This window comes from Loxodonta africana, chromosome 18 (genome assembly GCF_030014295.1).
Source record: "Loxodonta africana isolate mLoxAfr1 chromosome 18, mLoxAfr1.hap2, whole genome shotgun sequence".
NCBI classification, from domain to species: Eukaryota; Metazoa; Chordata; class Mammalia; order Proboscidea; family Elephantidae; genus Loxodonta; species Loxodonta africana.
In genome coordinates, this window is record NC_087359.1 from 46,803,949 (window position 1) to 46,824,862 (window position 20,914).

Sequence of the window (20,914 nt, forward strand, 5' to 3'; positions counted from 1 at the left end):
ATTCCACTGCTAGTGCTTCATTCTTTTGTACCCAGGCACCCTCTTTTTAAATGTAAGGTTCCCTAACAGGAGGAACATATACCTTCCTGATGGCTGAGTTCCTAAGACCCAACCCATAGCTGGGGGACCCACTGAGATTTTATCAGCAAACCTTGTTGTCTCCTTTCTGCCAGATTTACTGCAAACATCTGGAGGTAGTAGGCCACCAGGGCCGTACTGGCCCACTTGGTCCAGTCGTTGTTAGAGCAGAGCAGAGCACGTGTTCTGATTTTGAGCTATATCAATTTACCACCTCTAAACGGATATCATGAAGTTGGGACATTATGAAGGATTATGGATCACTGTTACCCGTAAGGAATTCAGGCCACCAGTGTGCTTATAGCTGTCAGACCATGTGGCCCATCATGGAGGAAGCAGGGCACCCACTCGTAGGGAGATTCCTGCCCTGAAGGCAAAGCTGGTGGCCGGACAGAGCCTTCACAGGCCTCCACATGACAGCTAACACACATTTACTCACTGCCTGGTATTCCTCTGAGCACTTTGCATATATTCATCCAGTATTAGTGTAGTCATCCCTTTACAGATGTGGCCATCAAGGCACAGAGAGGTTAAGCAGTTTGTTCAGAGTCACACAGCTAGTAAGTAGCTGAGGCAGGATTTGAGCCCAAACAGGCTCCAGAGTTTGTGTGCTTAGCTACTGTGTTAAACTGCCTCACAAGGAGGAGCCTGGTTGCCTCCTCCGAGTGTTGGCCAGACAGCTGTGCTTAGGAGGGACATTCCTGGCAACAGAGGGTGGATGGTCATCTCCCTCACCAGGAGGTGGGTGCTGGAGTGGCTGCAGGCGCTCGTGGTCCAGGGAGTTGGGCCTCAGCCCCACAAGAAGCTCTGCCAGGCCTTCTGCCTAATTCCCTGCATTCTCTCCTCATACCTCCTGCCGGGGCAGTTGTGTTCTCACCCTGGCAGCCCAGATCCCAGATGCTGGGAAGCCTGCCACAGGGGCCCCCAACCTCCCCTGGGTCTGGGGATAAGTGCTGAAAACAGGACCACAGGATGAAACTGCAAGGCTTCTCCCTGCCCACCCCAGCCCTTCCAGGCCCAGCCCTGGGAGGGGTGGTTGCCACCAGCATCTTGAGTGCTGGGCCTCCTGACCTCAGGCCCCTCCTTCCATCCTGGTGAAGGGTCTGTCTGGAAACAGGACAGCTTTAAGCCACAGCCAGGATTCTTTGGCCTCTGACAACCTCCAGCTGGGGCAACCCTACCTACACCCCTCTCCTAGATCCCACAAACCCAGCCACCAAGAAAAGGCCCTGGCCCTGGGAAGCCAAGCCTCAGGGCCTCTCTGCCAGATCACAAGAAGAACATACTTGGGTGACCAGTGAGGCTGGAAGGCCTAGCAGGACAGAAGGGGGTGGCAGGGAGCTGGGGAGGACCAGGAGGAGATCAGGGTCAGGATCAGGGATCAGGAATTGCTGGATCAGGAGTCAGGGTAGTGCAGCACTGTCCCCTCCCCCCAGATGTCCAAGTGCTCTGGTAGGTGGGGTCATTGGGGCCAGTGGCCCTGATGTCTCTGAGGAGGGGGCACAGATGGCAGTTTGGGGGGACCTCTGCCGTGAGGGCCGATGGCTTGATCCCCTTTGTAAGGGGCAGATGGGTGAGCCTTGTCCTCCTGGTCCCCTCCCCTCATACTCATCACTCCGCTTAGGCTTACCCTCCGCTGTAATGGATGAGATTAAATTCCAGCCCTTGGCAGCATCTGATGCCCAGTCTCCAGCAGAAGCCTTTATCTGAGATGAAGGATAATGGATTTCCCTTCTTGGATAAGGTTTTTTTTTTTTTTTTTCTTCTTCCTTCCTGTTTTTTTCAGACTTTTTGTCCAGAAATTAGACCTTTTGTTAACGAGCTTTTTTATTTGACTAAATCCCCCTCCCCCAGTTCTATCACCCTCTCCCCCATCACCACCACCTTTCCATGCTTCCAAGGAGACCTGTTTTAAGTACCTGGTAAGAGAGTGCACCCGTTGCTGTCGAGTCAATTCCGACTCATAGCAAACCTATAGGACAGAGTAGAACTGCCTCATAGGGTTTCCTAGGCTGTAAATCTTCACAGAAGCAGACTGCCACATCTTTCTCCCATGGAGCGGCTGATGGGTTCAAACCTCAGACCTTTCAGTTAGCAGCTGAGCACTTTAACCACTGCTCTCAACCGTCTCAAAAACAGTTGCAGCAGTACTTCCACAGGGAATTGCCAGAAATTCAAGCCAGATTCAGGAGAGGACGTGCAATGAGGGTTATCATTGTTGATGTCAGATGGATCTTGGCTGAAAGAGAACACCACAAAGATGTATATCTATGTTTTATTGACTATGTAAAGGCATCCGACTGTGTGGATCATAACAAATTATGAATAACATTGAAAAGAATGGAAATTCCAGAACACTTAATTGTGCTCATGAGGAACTCGTACATAGACCCAGAGGTGGTCATTAGAAGAGAATAAGGGGATATTGCGTGGTTTAAAATCAGGGAAGGTGTGCGTTAGGGTTGTAACCTTTCACCATACTTATTCAATCTGTATGCTGAGCAAATAATCTCAGAAGCTGGACTATATGAAGAAGAATGGGGCATCAGGATTGAAGGAAAACTCATTGACAACCTGCAGTAGGCAGATGACACAACCTTGCTTGCTGAAAAGGAAGAGGACTTGAGGCACTTACTGATGAAGATCAAAGACCGCAGCCTTCAGTACGGATTACACCTCAGCATAAAGAAGACAAAAATCCTCACAACTGGACTGATAAGCAACATCATGGAAAAGACTGAAGTCAAGGATTTCATTTTACTTGGATCCACAATCAAGGCCCATGGAAGCAGCAGTCAAGAAATCATATGACACCCCAGACATCCTTTTAATTCAATACTGAAGTCACTCTTGAGGTTCACCTTTCAGCCAAGATTAGACAGGCGCATAAAACAAACAGTAATACACATAGCTGAACTACATATACAAGACTAAGTGGACGCACCAGCCCAGGGGCAAGGACAAGAAGGTAGGAGGGGACAGGAAAACTGGACGAATGGAAACGGGGAACCCAAGGTTGAGAAGGAGAAAGTGTTGACAGGTCGCAGAGTTGGCAACCAATGTCACAAAACAATATGTGCCTAAATTGTTTAATGAGAAACTAATTTGTTCTGTAAACTTCCATCTAAAGCACAATAAAAAAAAAATTACATATGGTATTGGGCAAACCTGCTGCAAAAGACCTCTTTAAAGTGTTAAAAAGCAAAAATGTCACTTTGAGGACTAAGGTGCACCTGATCCAAGCCATAGTATTTTCAGTTGCCTTGTATGCACGTGAAAGCTGGACAGTGAGGAAAACTGAAGAATTGATGCCCTTGAATTAAGTCTTGGTGAAGAATATTGAATACACCATGGACTGCCAGAAGAACAAACAAGTCCGTGTTGGAAAATGTACAGCCAGAATGCTCCTTAGAAGGGAAGCGGCGAGACTTCGTCTCATGTACTTTGGGTATGTTATCAGGAGGGACCAGTCCCTGGAGAAGGACATCATGCTTGGTAAAGGAGAGGGTCAGCAAAAAAGAGAAAGACCCTCAACGAGATAGATTGACACAGTGGCTACAACAATGGGCTCAAACATAGCAATGATTGTGAGGACGGCACAGGACTGGGCAGTGTTTTGTTCTGTTGTATGTAGGGTTTTTGTTCCTTTGTGCATAGGGTCGTTATGAGTGGGAACCAACTAGGCAGCACCTAACAACAACAGGAGAGTACAAAAGAATAATTTGGCCTTCCTTCTTCCCCTACCCCCGCTTCCTCCTCCCTCAAATATCTCCTGAGCTTTGTGCCTGGAGGGGGAAGGCCAGGTGTGCTGAGGGTTGGGACAGTGAGAAATAACTGTACTTCTTCCTTATTTTCTTTAGCCGGTTCAGCCAGCACCCACATCTTCAGAAACCTAGAACCTGCCTGGAAGAAACGGGGCGAGGACTTGGTGGTGGGGTCCCTTCTTTTGGTCTACCTCAGGACTCACTGCTGCTCCCTGGGGGAAGGGAGTGGCTTCATGGGAGCGGGAAGATAAAGTCCCACAGCCAGGGACAACCTGTACATTGATTTCACCTGGATCTTTTTTTCCCCCTTCAACAGCCCTATTACCATATTTAAATGCAAGTATGTCTCTTTTCATTGGCATTTTAAGTAGCTTAGCCTGACCTTTTTAGAGTAGCTTATTCCCTTTTGAACTTCTTTCCCCTAGTAGTTGGTGTAGCTAGGACAATAGTCTTATAGTTTAGTGGGCTTCTAGTTTGCTCTGTTTGGGGCTTGGGGATCTCTCTGCATCTGTCTCTCTGTCTCTGTTTCTCCTTTCTTTCCTCCTCTGCACCTTGCCCTTGATGCTTCATGTCCTCCTCCCACTTGTCTTGTAGAAATTCCTTATTTGAAAGGCTCAATGGCTGAAGTTGGGCAGCTCTGTTGGGGGCTGTTTCTTGAGTTCGCAGCTGGCTCTGGCACATCATTTAAAACAACAGTCACTGGAAATAGGTCTTGGGGTCAGTCCTCCAAGTGTCTGCCTGGACAGCAGAGGGTGCTTGTCTCTCTATGCAGGGGTGTCTGTGTGTGCACATCCATACTAGTGGCCAAGAAAAGTGAGGAAGGGACAACCCATCTTTTCTTCCACCTGAATGCCCTGCAGCCTCATTAGCCTTCTTTGTTCTCCTGACTGTCCCGTTGCTTGCTGCCTCGTGTTTTCTTAGACAGCACAACCTTGATCTAGAAGACCCTCCCTCCAGAGCTGGCTTCATCTGGGCTGTGGGGCTCAGGTAGAAGAACTAAATCTAAATCCCATAATTGTGCCTCGGGAGAGAGAACAAAGCCACAGGGCTCACCCCACATAAATCCCCCCCTAGCCCCGCAGCCCCTCCCAATAGCTGACTTCATGTGTACATGTTGACCCAGGACCCCCAAAATGCTTCAATCTTAGGCTTGGGGCCCTTAACATGAAGTTTTGACAAAGCCTGGAGTTCAAATGGCCAAGCAAACCTCCAGGGTCTTTGGAGAACAGCTGGAGTTGAGCACCTCTTGGCCAGGGTACCCGTCCTTGTCATGAAGCCATCTCATGTCTTTCTGCCTGTCGCTCAGGCCTGATCACTCAGCCGGGACCCCTGCAGGATGCAGCAGGCCAGCCCAGCCTTGGACAACACCTGGGGAATCCTCATATGTCAGCGCAGGGTCAGCAAGGAGCTGGGCCCCAGTTCTCGAGAGAAGGCTCCTCCTGGCAATCTTAAATTGCTTTTGTGTGCCTTCTAGACCCAGTTTCTAGGGGTGACGAGGGAGTTGGAATCCAGCATGCCTAAGGATGCTGTGCCTTCCGGAAGCCTGAGAGCCACTGATGTGTGTCCCTCCTCAAAGCTGGCTTGTGAAACTCCCTTCCCGCTCTTGTCTTTTGTGTGGAGGGATGGCAGGTGTAGGGGGTCCAGGCAGACTGGTCTGGCCTGGTCCTTTGGAGGATGGCACCTTGATGCCAGCTCTTCTCTCTCTCACCAGGCTTCCCAGCAGCAGCTTATGGACCAGTGGCAGCAGCAGCAGTGGCAGCGGCAAGAGGATCAGGTAGGAAGGTGTACGGGCCAGGCGGCTCCCAGGCATGCCCCAGTGTGCAGGGGAAGGTAAAGGCCCTGTCGGATCTGTGTGGCTGCGTCTGTCCAGCACTACTCTCACCACAGCCCGGGGCACCTAGGGCAGTGCCTAGCGGGGTCAGCGCGGGGCTGCAAACCAAAGGCAGAGAGATGATCTCTCATTTAAAAAAGAAAACGGAATTTCCTTTTGACTCAGGACCTTCCCTTCACTGGATATCCAGCTTCGGGACACTTGGGGTCCTTTCTCTCCTTGGCTTGTTCTGGTTCATAAGGCCCCCTTCCATGGGCCTGACCCAGCCAGATTGGTTCGAGGTGGTGAGAGGGAAGCCCAAAGGCCATCCCACAGGCCCGGGGCCTTGGAGCAGCCAGCCCCCTCAGGCCCTCTCTGCCAGGTGGCTGAGTTGATCTGGCCAAACCCTTGACCTCAGCGAATAAGCTACTGTCCCCCAAGCCCCTGTCACACCCCAGGATTCTCTGAACAGAGACCAGTGAGCTCCTGGCCTCCAGCTGCCAAGGGAATTGAGGCTTTCTCTCCCAGGCAGCTGCCCAGTCCTTCAGTCTCCACATCCAAACTCGTTGTCGGAGGTGTGGAACCTCTCAAGGGCACTGTGAGGTCTGACTGAGCTGGGACACACCCAGGATGCAGGCTCAAGGGGGGCCTTTGGTCCCTCTCCCCCCAATACCCTCTGCCTTCCCAGGCAAGCAGGGCTTCTGCTGAGGCTGGGCTCCCTCCCCACTCTGGCCTCCCCTCCTCCGGAAACTGAGTGGCGATGGTCTGCAGCTCTCCCCACACCCTGTGGTCAGGGCACTAGAGCACCCAGGGAAGAGCTTAGTGTGATGAGCTGGGGTTGGGGGAGCTGCTGGTGAGGTACCAGGAAATGGGGCATAAAAAGCCCAGAGGGCAAATGCCAAAAACCCAAACCCACAATGATGAGAAACTGGCACAGCAAGGCCCATTAGAAAACATCAGTAAAAATCCGTTCCATGCAAACTGGCACTGCCTTGGAGCTACAAAGGATCCACCTCCCTGAATCGGCCATTGGGTTTTATTTGGAGGGGGTCAGGGAATTCTCAGTGGGCTGCTGAGGGGCAGCTTGCCAGAGAGCTGAGGGGGCAGCCTGGCAGGAGGGTCCAGTTAGCTGGGGGCCCATTCTTGGCTTCCCTCCAGTCTCCAAGGCCCCACCTGCCCTCTGGCCAGGGCCCCTTGGAACTCGAAGGCCCTGGGGTGGGGGAGGGGCACCGCTGCCTTGTGTTTCCCTGTTCCGTTGAGTTTTTTTAACTTGAGTGCTTTTTTGGAATCCTTATCAATGAGCCTTGGTCCTGTGCCTGGTGGGGGGAAGGATAAAAAGAAAAATCTTGAGATTTGTTGAGTGTTGTTGGTTGTTTTCTCCGTCCAGTTTCTTTCTTTTTATAACTTGGATTATGAAACTAAACTTTAACCCGAAATTAACCCTGCCTCTCTCCCCACCCCTGGTTCTCCCTGACGTCATGGCAAGTTTAAAGGGCAGCATGGGGTTCTTCGCGAGTCTCAGAGCAGTCTCCCCACCTTCAGTACCAGTACCCCCTCCTGCCACCCCTGCCCCCTTCCAGACCCCAGAGACAGGTGGGAGTCCCCCCCTTTCTAACTCCTAACTGCCAAAGGTCAGACCCATTTTCAGCCACACATTTTTTTTTTTTTTCAGGATCAGTGGTGTTTTATTTGTAGCCATTTCCATCCAGGGCAAAGCCTCCCTCAGGCCATTTTAGGTCAGCCATGCTCATCGCTGCACTGTTAGTGAATTGTATTCAGGAGCGTTCCCCAGACCACCTGCCCACACCAGCCTGGTTAGTGCGAGGGGCGAATCCTCAACTCCGACATGCCCACCCCCAGGGTGCAGGCTCAGGAAGGAAACAGTCCTGCAGCTACAGGGCTGCCTCGGGGTGAGGGCTCCGGCTCGGTCTCAGGGCAGTGACAAGACCATGACCCCCAAAGTTACAATACTGCGGGGCTGGAAGATACTTGCCTCGTATAAACAGGGTACCCCGGCCCCCACGGTTCCCTGCCTTTGGACCTTGACAGGGTTACCAGGTTGGGGAAGGAGGACCCTTGCCTTTCTTTTAACCCATTTTGGCCTGTAGGGTCTATCCCCTCCCTCTAGAAAACGATGTGGACTCCTGAGCCTGGCAGGCTGGCCAATTCTTGACCTGTGTAGTAGCCCTTCTGTGGCAAGAGCTCTTTGAGGTGTATGTGAGAGGGGCCACCCAGACACATTTGGATTTGTGCATCAGCTCAGCTGCCCTTGCAGCCCATGAAGGATCAGAGGGCTGGCTTCCCAGTTCCACCGTTACCAACTCCTGCCACCCTGCCCCACCCACCCCAGCTGCCCTATAGGGGATAAGGATGCCCTCCAGCAGCCTCACTGGAGGCCGATGGGAGCTCAGTTGCATTCCCACAGGGAGACGCATGGTGCAAGGAGTCAGCAGAGTGCCTCCCTTAGGCTTGGTACCGTGATAAACCCAGTAGGTGATTCCAAAAAGTAAGAGATGCAGGGTGGCCTCTGCCCCCTGGGGGCTCTCAGGCTTGGTTTAGGGTTCACAGCCTATGGAAGGCCGTTTTTTCGTCTTTCATTTTTGTCTGGCTCCACTTGTTTTACTTTCCTTCCATTATTACTTATTGGGAGCACTTCCTGAGGTAGGAAGCACCTGCTGAGGGCAGGAGTGGGAAGCAGCTTCGGTTTTGCTCAGGTTGGCAACGTGTATGCGTCAGGGCTCTGGTGTCAGGGTAGGGGGTCCAGGGGAGCCTTGAGCTCTGCACCTACCTCAGCCAACTCCTCCAGGCCAGCCTGCCTACTCTTTCCTAATTCACCCATGACCTGAGGTGAGCAGGGCTCAGGTGACCCCACCAGGGGAGGTCCCTGCCGACTCCTAGATAACTTCACTATCAGTGGTCACTTTTCGTTTACCTTCACCTTGGTAGTTTGAAATGCCATCTTTTCTTGTGCTCAGTCTAGAAGTTTATTTGTTTATTTTGATCGTATTCATTCAGCTCCAGTAGCGCCATCACGTCTCACCCAAACCTAACTCCAGTTTGGCAAATGCCTCCCCCTACATCCCCCCCGAGGTGAGGGAAGTGGTTTGAATTTGCAGGCTATTTGATTTCTGGGTGACATTCTGGGTGGGTCGGTGTAGCAATCTTAGAGCTTTGGAGCCCCCTGCCACCCCCTAGCCCCATCTCCAGCCCTAGCCAGGACCCCTTACTGTACTTTATACTTGCCAGCTTTATTCCTGTATAGTAACGTGAGCTCCCTGATGGTGGCGGTGAGTGTGAGCAGTTATGTTTCTGTTGTCTTTTCTCTTGCTTGGTTGGGGCTGCGGTGAGAGTGTCTCTGAGGCATACTTTCCCGCCTCTCTTACACTAGGATCTGCACACCTCCTCTCAAACACTCTTCTGAGCACGCTCAGCGGGAAGGTTTGTCCACACCTATTAATCCTCTCTCAGTGTCCAGCTTCCTGTTAGTACCAGCTGGTTTGCATGTTTTTGCTTGTTCAGATGAAACAGTTCAAGAAACAAACTCATATCCAACTCTCGAGAAATGTCTTTTTGTACACTTTCGTTTTCGATTATTTTTTTTATTATTATTATTAGTTACAACTCCAAAACACCTGTTGTCCAGTAAAACATTTCACACCTCCCTGCCTGTTCTTAGATTGTATGTATCTGTGGGACTGAACTAAATGCATGCACGTAGTAGATGTACCGGTAGCTGTAGCTGTAGTTGTAGAACATGCATTGTTGAGTTGATATTACAGGGGCTCCGATGGCTCGGCACGGCTGTCTGGAGGATAGCATGGGGGGGGCAGGAAGAGAAGGGACTCCATGTTTTCAATGTTGCCAAGGGGCTTGGATCCATGTTCTCGCCATCAGTCACCACCACCTCCTCTCACACTCCCTGCTCCCCCAGTCCAGAACTGGGTCACCACCCTCAGCCGTAGCCTCACCAACTGAGATCTCTGTCGATAGCACCCAACATGAAAGAGAATGGAACCGGGGTTGAAAGGAGTCTTAGAGTTCTTCCTTGTTCTTATCTTCCTCATATTGTTCTTGAACAGAGCAGATCTTTCCTTATTTCTTAAGACCTAGCAGCATGGCTCCTCCAAGCCCCTCTCCTCCTTGAGTCCTTTGTCAGCTCACAGGTCCAGGTAGCATCCCTGCCTATACAGTCCGCTCCTTGGGGTGGAGAGGGTATGAGACATAGTGTGAGACTGAGATCCTAAGGTCTTCAGTCTGTAGACAGGGAATGTATTTAGTCCTAGTGAATGCTGACATTTGTTCCTATGGCTGGTGAAGGAAAAGGAGAAGCTTTTAGAAGAGCTCTCCAAGGGTGTGGGGTGAGCAGGTGAGCATGGTGACATTCCTGGTCTGGAGATTACTGGCACTGCTTCTTGGGGAAGGGAGAGGGAGAGAAGTGGGGTCTAGAGCATCCACAGAGGAGGTCACAGCTTCCCTCCATCTCTCCAGGAAGGCCGGCTTCTGAGGGCAGGGTAGGAGTGGTCCCACAGCCTCTGTCCTCAGCTCAGAGGCATGTGTGGTCAGTCATTCATCTTTGGACAGACTGCCTTCCCGACATTCATGGCAATAAGCTATAAGGGAGTGCCAGAGGCTGCTTAGAGCTTTTGGAGATGTCTCTAATCTTTAAAGGTTGATGTCAGGTGGGATGGTATCACCTCCTCAACCTGCTCTTTAAGTAGTCAGGTGGTTGGTTGTTCTCTGACCCAACATGGCAGGCAGGCCCTTTGAGCTGCTGGAGAAGACCAGGGTGATCTGAACCTTCAGGGTGTAGGTTACTTATCATGAGAGGCAGAGCCCAGGAAAAAGTCACAGAGTCCATAAAGGCCCCAGTGAGTGCGTAGTGATGGAACGAAATGGTAGCTCAACTGAGAGAAGCTTCGATGCTGCAGAAGCCCATGGCACCATGAGGAAACACCCAAAGTGAATCTCAGCAGAGTTCAGTCTGCCATGACAGAATGAGGGCACCTCTGGAGGAGCCCTACCTCCCTGGCTTGGGCCTCTGGGGCAGGGGGCGGGGGAGTGGCTGAGGGAAATGGCTGGAACTGTCAGGCTTCAGGCTCGCATACTGACTGTAGGCTGGGGGAGGGAGGGGGGAAAGAAGGCAGAGAGCACAGGAAATCACATCCCTCTGGCCTATATCCTGGGTCTGGCTCTGCTAGGAAAATGAATTCCTAAGGACGCCAGTTCCCATAGGTGCAACGAGCAAAAGTAAAATTCAAATCCGGCAAGAGGATAAATCGTTTCACTTGAGCCAGAAGAGAAAATGTTTGGGGAGGAGACTAGCAGCCTGCCCTCTCTGCTCCACTTCAAGGTACTTTCCACGGCCATATTGCCAGCCTCACCTCCAGGGTCCTCTGTTAGGGGCTGTGTTAGGAGGGTGGAAGGTGGAGGGGTCTTGGGCTATTTGGGTCAGTTGTAGCATAACCTTTAGGGTTCCCACATGGTCCTTTCAACAATCATTTATGGAGGGTTTGTTTTGTACCAGGCACCAAGGAATATAAGAGCAGATCACACTTGTGGCCTTCAGTGGCCTGAGAATCTATTTTCACCCCTGAATGCCCCTATTTCCCACAATGCATTGCTTTCAGGCCTGAAAATGACCTCTGTCAGCTTCGTTCAAAAAGGAAGATGGATCAGTGTGCTGGCTTTTGTTTCTGAAGATGGCTTTCCTGGACCTCTACCAGCAGGATCCATCATCCAGAGTGGGGAGGGCTGCAGCACAGCCATCTCTACTCACCCCCTTCCCCCTGCCAGCCTCCCATGGGCCAGCAGCAAGCATCCTGTGGGGCTGTGACCCAAAGCTTGAGTCATCTGTGGGCACAATCATGGGAACACCCTCTAGCTGGGTTTACAGCACATCTGTAGTCATAGTCTAAAGTCAGCACAGTAGCCCAGAGTGTGAGCAAATCTGGGACCCGTTAAAACCAGCTGCTGCAACCAGCCAGACTTACCAGAAGGACCTTCCATGAGCACACATCCCTCAGTCCACTGCCTTGTGTTCTGGACATGGACACCCTGTTTTCCAGTTTGTCGTTAAGTTTTTCACTTCTGGGAGAGCCAGGATTTTTACCACAAAGAGCCTTGCATGGATTTCAGTCACCCTGGTAAATTTATAATAATGCACAGAGCTGCCTGCCGCTGACCTCAGCTTCATTCATTTTCCAAGGGCTTTTGGACCAACCCTGTTGAGAATAAAACACATCAGCTCTAATCAATAATTTTGTAATAGAAATACTGTGTACTTGATAAATCAACTCTAGTACAATTAGTGACTAGCTGTGAAGCCCAGATTTAAGTAGAAGTTAATCCTAAAGCAAATGCAGTGGGGAAGTGTTAATGGGCTTTTAAATCAGTGAAATTCTCTGCAGTGGGTGACACATCCCAGCCTGCCCCTGGCTCCAGAGCCCAGGCTCAGCCGTCTGGAGTAGGAGCGGAAAGTCTGGGGGTGCCCTGGGTCGTTCTGTAAGAGCAGGTGGACCACAAGAGAGGAGAACAGAGAGACCCCCATTGTACACTGGGCTGGGTGGGGACACTGTGGGGCCTGGGAAGCCCCCCAACACTTGTGAGCCCACATGTGGCTGAAAATCATCAAAAGAGCATGTGCCAGGGCACCATGGCTCATTATATTTCTGCAGAGCTTTGACATTTCAAACACTGTCATATATATTATTGGCTACCCCATGCCATGAGGCTGGCAGGCAGGAAGGCAGAAGTTTTTGGCCTGATTTGACATGTTTGATTTTTGTTTTGTTTTTAAATGGGAGAACTGGGCTGCAGAATGGTTACATGACTTATCCACAGTCACCCAGGTGGCTACCTGGGGAGCAGGGCTTTGGTCAAGTGTGAAGAGCCCTGGACTTGAACCCAGGTTCGGCCTCCTCGCTTAGCCCTATGGGAGAGCCCAGTTTGCTTGTGAAGGAATCCCCTGCCTCCTGGACACCCAGCACAAGCAGGAAGGAAGATGTGTTGAGAGAAACCAAGCAGCCCCAGGATCTGGCTCTGTGTTGGCCAAGGACTCAGGCTCTGGTGGAGACCTCACACTCATTCAGATGCAGAGTTCAGGGCTGGGCTCAGGACACATCTGCCACAGTTTAATTCAGCAGATATTTATTAAGTGTATAACCAGGTTATTATTATTATTAATGGTGTCAGGCAGTACCCTAGGCCTTTGAATCAGGAGCTTTTGACTCTATCAGAAAACCCAGCTCCAAGCATCGCTTAATATTATAGGGGATTTATTGCCTCACATACTAGAGACTCCATAGAAGACTAGACTTCGTGTATGGTCTGTTCAGGCTCTTTTTCTATGGTTCTCTTAGGTCTGCCCTCCTCATTTCAATGTTTTATTTATGTTGGTTTTCTTCATGGCGGCAAAAAATGGCTACAACAGCTTCCAGCCTCATAACACCTTGTCTAGAAGAAGAGTGGGTCATAGAATCAAGAATTCTAGCTAAAGTCCAGAGCTTTGTGCTGCTTGGCTAAGGCCTGGTTACAAGAACCAGCCACTGAGGGTGGGAGACTGTCCCCCCTCTAAGTGCAATGGATTTACATGGTGGGGTAAAGATGTATTCCCACAGGAAAACCTGGCTGCTGATAAGAGGGGAGAGGGGACATGATGCTAGGTGATAAACTAGTAAATGTCCATGCCCACTGCAGCCCAGAAGGCCATAGATGAATACCAAGTATAATCCATGCCCTTGACCTCCCAGCCTTGTGTGGAGACTAACAGGTAACTACAGTATGAGGTGACAAGCACAATAACAGAAGCCTGTCGATGTACAGAAGTAGCACAGAGGAGGGACGGATTAGCTTTGGGAAGTCAGGGAATGTTTTACAGAGGAGTGAATATCTCAACTTTTAAAGGACAAGTAGGAGCTTCCCAGGGGGTCCGGGAAACAACATGCACAAAGCCACCGAATCACAGAACAGTAAATTTGAAGTCCTGCCAACAGTTCACTCTGGCTGGAGAATAAAATGTGACGGGAGAGCAGCAGCAGAGGAAGCTGGAGTGCTGGGCAGAGCCGAGCATGGGGCCTTGGGTGCCATGCTAAGGACCATGGATTCACATGGGCACTGGGAGCCTTTGAAAGGCCTGAAACCAGGAACTGACATCAGATTTGTATATAAGACAGGCCTTGACTCTAGTGTCAAGAGTGGGTTAGAGAGGAGGGGCTGGAAGCAGGGGGTCAAGTTATGAATAATTCATGTACATTGTACATACTCGATAAATGTAAATACGTAGCTGCCCAGTGAGGGATGCTGTGAGCCTTTCACTCTTACCTCCCTCCATTCCCCTCCAACCCCCGCAAAAAAAGAAAAAACTGCGACTCATGGTGACCCCATGTGTGTCAGAATAGAACTGTACTCCACAGGGTTTTCGGTGGCAGATTTTTTAGAAGTAGATTACCAGGCTTTTCTTCCAAGGCACCTCTGGGTGAACTCAAACCACCAACCTTTCTGTTAGCAGCCAAGCACATTAACTTTGCACCACCCAGGGACTCCTCACTTTTACCCATTAGCTCAGTAACTCTGGGCTCAGCATCATGCTGAGGGCCGGGTTGAGATGCCAAAGAACTGCATGGCATGGTCCCTTTCAACAGGCTTCCAGTCTCATTGGGAGAACATAGAACATAACCTTAATCCAGGTAAGTAAGAGCTAGTCTTTGATAAGGACTAGATTCCTTCAGCGTCAGAGAGCGCTCAGCAAGCAGGGAGCCTCAGTGGAGGAGACAAGATATCAGTGGGGCTTTGAAGGACTTACAGTGGGAGGTCGGAAGATATTTCAGGGGAGAGAACTTGGATAAAAGCTCAGCAATGGAATGAACAGGCCAGTGGTAGAGGTCTAGGTTTGAAAAGGTAGAGGTAGACTAGATTCTGGGGGACCTGGAAAGCCAGGTCCATAATAGTCAGATTTTTGGGAGGTTCATCTTCTTTACGGCAGTGGAGCTCAGTAAGGACAGAAACATCTAAACAAGATCATCCTGGCAGCGGCCCCACAGAATACACCCTGTTTGGGACTGAAGCTGGGTTTGTGATCTGGAGCAAGGGGAGGGGAGCATGAAGCCAGACACAGAAAAGCTTTCCATCACTGGACCCTACCTTTTCTCCTTCAGTTTTACCCATTACTTTCCTGTGACTTGCCTTTGTTTCTGCCAGCAAGCTGTTATTCATCCTCAGCTTGGAGCTACTGGTAGCCATTGTCCCCATCCTTTCTGCCAGTCCCTTTCCCTCTGTCCTTGTCTTTGCTCCTCTGTTAAAATCTGGCTCCAGACTGCCAGGAAGGCACACCTGATTAATCCCACCTGAGGTGTCCCCACCTTGGCTCCTGTGTCCTCAGCACCATCTTGTGTCTTCGGTCCCCTTCCGGACTGGTCCATGTTCCTGAATGAAAGGTGGGGTTGTGAGTCCTGGGGAGATATTTTGCATATATCTCAGGGAGCCACCTGCCTTCCACAACAGCATACTGTCAGTCTTCCAGGAGGCAAAGTCGGCCTGGTCCTCATTATTTGTATAGATGAGTAATTACTATGCAATTAGAGAAAGCAGAAAATAAAGGGGCCCTTTGTGTCTGGATACTTATTAATATTAATTAAGAGGTCTCCCCTTTCCAGCATGGGATTCTGCAAACAGGAGGCAGGGAAATAATCCCTTTGGACAGCTGACTGGCTGGTGGAAATCAATCTGCCAGAGGATGAGAGGGCCACCACGAAAGCTACTCCATGGCACGGATAGGAGGGTTCCAACTAGCATCTCCAAATTCAGATCCACCTAGGAGGTCCCTTAAGAAAAGGATATCTTGCAGAGGTTGATAGAGTGCTAGAGACACTTCCCAGCCAACTTTAATAATATAGCGATAATAGTAATATATTAATTTAAAAAAAAACGTTGTCGTCAAGTCAATGCCGACTCATAGCGACCCTATAGGACAGAGTAGAACTGCCCCCATAGGGTTTCCAAGGAGCGCCTGGTGGATTCAAACTGGACCTTTTGGTTAGCAGCTGTAGCTCTTAACCACTATGCCACCAGGGTTTCCATATTAATAATAATTTAAAGAAACAATTGCCATCAAGTCAATTCTGACTCATGGCGACCCCATGTGTTTCAGAATAGAACCGTATACTCCACAGAGTTTCTAATGGCTGATTTTTTGGAAGTAGATCACCAGGCCTTTCTTCCAAGGTGCCTCTGGGTAGACTCAAACCTCCAATCCTTTGGTTAGCAGCCGCACGACCCAGGAACTCTGTTAATAATAATAGCTAACATTTATTGCTTAATGTGAGCCAAGTACTGGGCTAAGTCCACATCCTTTATCCCACTTAACTCTCATAGCAACCTTATGAAGTGGGCATTATCATTCTCATTTTAAAGATTTAAAAACTGATCCCCAGAAGAGGATAGTAGCTTGCCTAAAGTGGCAGAGACAGGATCTGAGCCCAAGTCTGTCTCATCAGAGTCGGCGCTCGCAATCACTATCAGTAGTGGATACTCCATCATACTAGCCTAGCAACTCCTGAGCAAGGCTCTGCATCTTTAAAACACACACTCCACAAAAAGCCCCAGCTGCTATCAGCTCTATTCCCCAGATCCTTGAGGGAGAAGATAACCCAAAATCATTTACCACCAGCCTCAGGAGGCATTATATGTATTTTAGCATCTGCTTCTGCTGTTGCAGACTTCACATAATGGCCCTGTCTGGCTTTGGCTGACATTTCTGATGTGGCTTCTGGTCCCTGAATCCATTCAGACCAATGTCAGACAAAGGAGGCCCAGAGGAGGGATGGCTGGGTAAGAGGGAGCCAGCCTGAAGGTGGTTATTTCAAGGGAACCTTTAGCTAAAAGAAAGCTGAAGGAAGTTAGCCACAGCCCAAAAGAAACTAGGCGGGTGGGGCCAGGGAGAGTTTCTATGGGAAAGACAGAAGATCTCCGTTGGAGTGAGTCAACAGTGCTTTCTGTGGGCTGTGAGGACGGCATCTGGAAGGTCGCTGGGACGCACAACCACGCCCTAGGTCTGAAAGGAGATTGGCCGCCCAGTTGCTGGGGCTTTGCTTTGGGCCAATGGCTGGGTTGGGGCGGGGCCACAACCGGGGAGCGGCGAGTCCTCAGCCAATCATCTTGCAGGGAGGCTGGGCTCCCGGTACCATGGCAACTGTGAGCCGGGCTCATTTGTTTTGTAGATAAGTAATTACTACGCAATTAGAGAAGGCTAAAAATAAAGGGGCCCTTTGTTCCTGGTTACTTATTAATATTAATAAAATGGCCTGTCCAGGTCTGTGGTAAACAACGCAAACCTGTGTGCCTGTGGTAGAGGCCTCGGGAAGGGAAAGGCTGCCCACCCCGCTTTCCCCAGTCTTTTCTGAAGTTATTTCTGACTGTAACCTGGAGAGGCTGGGTTGCCTGGCCTTAGCAGGGGGAAGGGTCTCGGCATTGCAGACACTCACAGGACCCAGAATGCCCTGGATTCAGGGGTTATTTAGACACCGACCCAAGCGGAATAGTCTAGTCAGTGTCAACAACCGGAACACAGCAACAAAACCAGAAAATATGACCAGTGTTGGAGGAAACCGGTCGTCCAGTTTTGCTGTGTATCCTTGGCCAAGTTGTTGGACTTTTCTAGTCTTGATTGTTCAGCTCCAGGTGCACTTGCTAGTCTGTATACCTTCAACTGAAATGATGGTGGTTGTTAGTTGCCATCACGCTAACTGCAACTCATGGCGACCTTATGTATAACTGACAGAGTGAAATGTTGCCTGGTCCTGAGCCATCTTCAACTGAGGTAGACCCAATTTCAGTGCCCTCCTTCACCACATACCTGACTTGAAGGGCACAATCTGGGCAATGACAGCATTCAGGGATTGCTCCTACCAGGCCACATTCCCTGGCCTTCAGTGTTGAAAATCCTGAGACTTCCCTTATAAATCTTACCCCTTAAGGGGGTGAGGCTGGGGTTGCCTTGTGGATTAATCCAGTAAAAACAGTAAGCATCTTAGAGAGAGAGAGAAGCTGCATAAGAGGGTAGAATGAAGAGTAGGGAATCAGAAGACTGTGCCCCAAATCACACAGCCTGTCAGTGTGGATATTAAAAAAATATGATATTGTTCACTACAGATGACTTGGTAAGCAAGGTAAGAGCTGTGCTTATCTTGACTATTGGATAATCTGCCCCTGGGGGAGGGGAGGAAGCCCTGCCAACCCTGGGCCATCAGTGGGACCCCTCCAGGAAGTGCCCAGACTCAGCAGGGCACTGAGAGGATTTACCTCAATCCTGAAAGACCACTCCGTTCTATTGGGCCTCCTTTGTCTGACATTGGTCTGAATGGATTTGGGGCAAAGCACTTAACCTCTCCAGACCAGCTTCCACCTTTATAAAATGAGGATTTTGGGCTAGAGGGGCCTTGGGGGCCATTTTAGCTCTAAAACTCTGTATTGCTGCTATTTCCAAAGCACTGGGTCCTTTGTCTTTGGAGATGAAGAGAACAACAATGACAGGGCCTTAAGATCTGAGAGGAACTAGCGAAGAGAAAGCTGAGGGCTTCCAAATGGTAAGGAAACTTGGTGGGAACACATTTGAAAACAGTCAGAAATGCATATTTTAATGCATGAAAACAGTGATAGAGATGGATGTATTTTCAGAATTATGTATCATTCTTAAAATCTGCAGTCAGATTCCCATCCTTGGGTGTGGTTGAATAAACCTTGTAGGGCTTGACTTCCTGATGGATGATATTCATTAATAAGGGTGGACCTGTTAATAGTTGCTATCGATGATAAATCTGCCTGAGATTGGGGCCAACACAGTGGTTCTCAAACTTGGCTGATATCAGAATCACCTGGGGAGTATGTAAAATTCCCAGGGCTCAGGCTACGCTGCAGACCGATCAAATCAGAATCTATGAAGGTGGAACCCAGGCCTCAATGGTATTTAAGACTCCCCAGGTGATTCCAGTGTATAACCACCGACTTAAGTACCACCAGGTTCTTTCTGGATGTAGCTCCTGACACCATCTCTGTGACTTGGTCACCAACTCCACTATCTCAGAAATGGATAAATAGATCCAAGCCAGGCAGCTCACCCCAACCTCTTAGACAAGTGGAGGCAGAGCTGGTCCGTGGTCTTCAGCCAGCAGCCCCAAGCAGTCCACCTTCCAGGGCCAGCTGATGGGTCTTTGTCCTCATGGACAACTCTCCTGGCGCCCTCCTCAGCAGCCCGTCCTGGCTGAGATTGAGAGCATGCGCACACAGAACCAGCAGCCTGGAGCAGCCATAAACAAGGAACTGGCTGCCTTCCTCTCCTGCCTGTCCTGTCTGACGAATGGAGGCCTTTTGTTAAGGTCGCAGTGTGTTTGTTATTAAAGACCTAATTAGAAACATGAGAGGGAACTGAATGGCTCTGTGCTTGGCTAATTAGTGACATCTCTGTGCCTGCTTTGAACTTCAAGGACACAGCTATTAGCGCCTACATCAAAAATGGATTAAACTCCTGTGCCTTTATAATCACTAAAGACTAGCTGCAGGAGTGGAAAGCCTTTTGTAAGGTTCTCAAGGGACTGCCCCTTGGGCATCCTCCCCACCCTATGCCCTCATGCTGGAACCCCAGGCTGTCCATTAGATGTTATTGGGCAGTAAATTCTGATGGGTCCTTGGGAATTCGAGTTGCCTAAGGACCAGCCCTCAATAGAACGGAGTGGTCTTTCGGAATTGAGGTAAGTCCTCTCAGTGCCCTGCTGAGTCTGGGCACTTCCTGGAGGGGCCCCAGTGATGGCCCAGGGTTGGCAGGGCTTCCTCCCCGCCCCCAGGGGCAGATTATCCAATAGTCAAGGTAAGCACAGTTCTTACCTTGCTTACCAAGTCATCTGTAGTGAACAATATCATATTTTTTTTACATCAAATATTCTGCTTCCAGATATGGCTGGGATATATCTCTCACCCAACCCCACAGCACCTTCCTATAGAATCAAAGCCTCTTTTCAAGTTTATAATCCCTGACAGGAGCAGATGACCCAGTAAGCAAAGTAAGCACAGGCTTACTTATTAATCTGCCGTGAGTAATTTGGTAAACAAGGCAAGCACTTTGCTTACCTTGCCTGTTGGGTAATCCGCCCCTACCCATACTACACACCTGCTTTGTGCACAGTCTTGTTCTTTGGGGTGTGGCAAGAGAGTCCTTGGGAAAGGCAGGCCCCCAGGAAGCCCCCAGTCTGATGGAGAGATGTCTTCACTACCAGGGAGCTCCCAATTTGGAAAGGGTAACAGGTCCACTCCAAATTTGGACAGTTGGTTCCTTTTCCTTGAATTTGCGGTCTCTCTGAGGCAAAGAAAGATCCAAATAGGTGAAATCTGGAGCAACCAAACTGTTCAAAAGAGAAGAGGGAGCCATTCAGAGGCCCTGTCTTCCTTTGGCTTCTCAGGTGGGGAAGGGCTAGTTGAGGTCGCAAGGCTCTGACATCACCCCAGGGTGGCCCACCTCCCCACCTGTAGGTAGGCAAGTGGTACCGGAGACACTGTACACAGCTACTGGTTCGTTCAGCACAGCATTTCCTGAGTTCTGGTGGTTTCTGGATTTCCTCCTCTGCTTCTCCTTGCTAGTTCTAACCTGTGTTGGCCTGGAGTCTGAAACCAATGAATTTAGGGAAGAGGTAGCAGGAAAAGTTAGGGTTAAAACACCGCCTGCCTCAGCCAGGCCAGAAACATTCCTTTCCCTAGTTGGTTTTCCTCTCACCTTCTCTGAAGCATTTTGGCAGCTCAGGGCTGAGGTACTGTGGAACTGCGTATGCACGTTGGGGCCGGATAAGGAACACCGCTGCTGAAGTACCTTGTTGGTGATGCTGTTGCAGCCTGGCAGACAATTGACACTGACAGGACAGGCACCTTCGCCAGTGCCAACCAAGAGTCCCCATGACCCCCAGTCACTGAGCAGAGCTGCAGTGACTCTGGTCAGGCATTTTCCCTTCCTGGAACCCCTGTCCTCTGCCCTCCTTAAAAACAAATAATGTTGTTCCCTCAGGGCTCTGGGGTTTGGGAGGAATGGAAACCTGACCTTGGCTCCAGAAAAAGTTGCTTTTTTGCCCTTGTGGCAAAGGCCTAGTTTCTTGGGCCACTAGGCCCAGGCCCATTCAAGGCCCATCCCTAGAATTTCCACCTAGAGGAGGTGAGAATCAACCAGCCAACCAACCAAGAACTCAACCACTTGGCCCTTTATAAGGAAGAGTCGCACCCCGCACAGGCC

At 50.1% G+C, this 20,914-nt stretch overlaps 1 protein-coding gene across 3 annotated transcripts in view; it reads left to right on the plus strand.

The window, feature by feature from the left end:
• The window catches only part of MSI2 (musashi RNA binding protein 2), a 472,007-nt gene that overhangs the window by 433,702 nt on the left and 17,391 nt on the right, over nucleotides 1–20,914 (plus strand). For all 3 annotated transcript variants that reach the window (XM_064271280.1, XM_064271281.1, XM_064271284.1), the window contains exon 11: nucleotides 5,554–5,616. In XM_064271280.1, coding sequence (XP_064127350.1) covers nucleotides 5,554–5,616 — 63 coding nt within the window. The remainder of the gene's footprint in view (nucleotides 1–5,553; nucleotides 5,617–20,914) is intronic.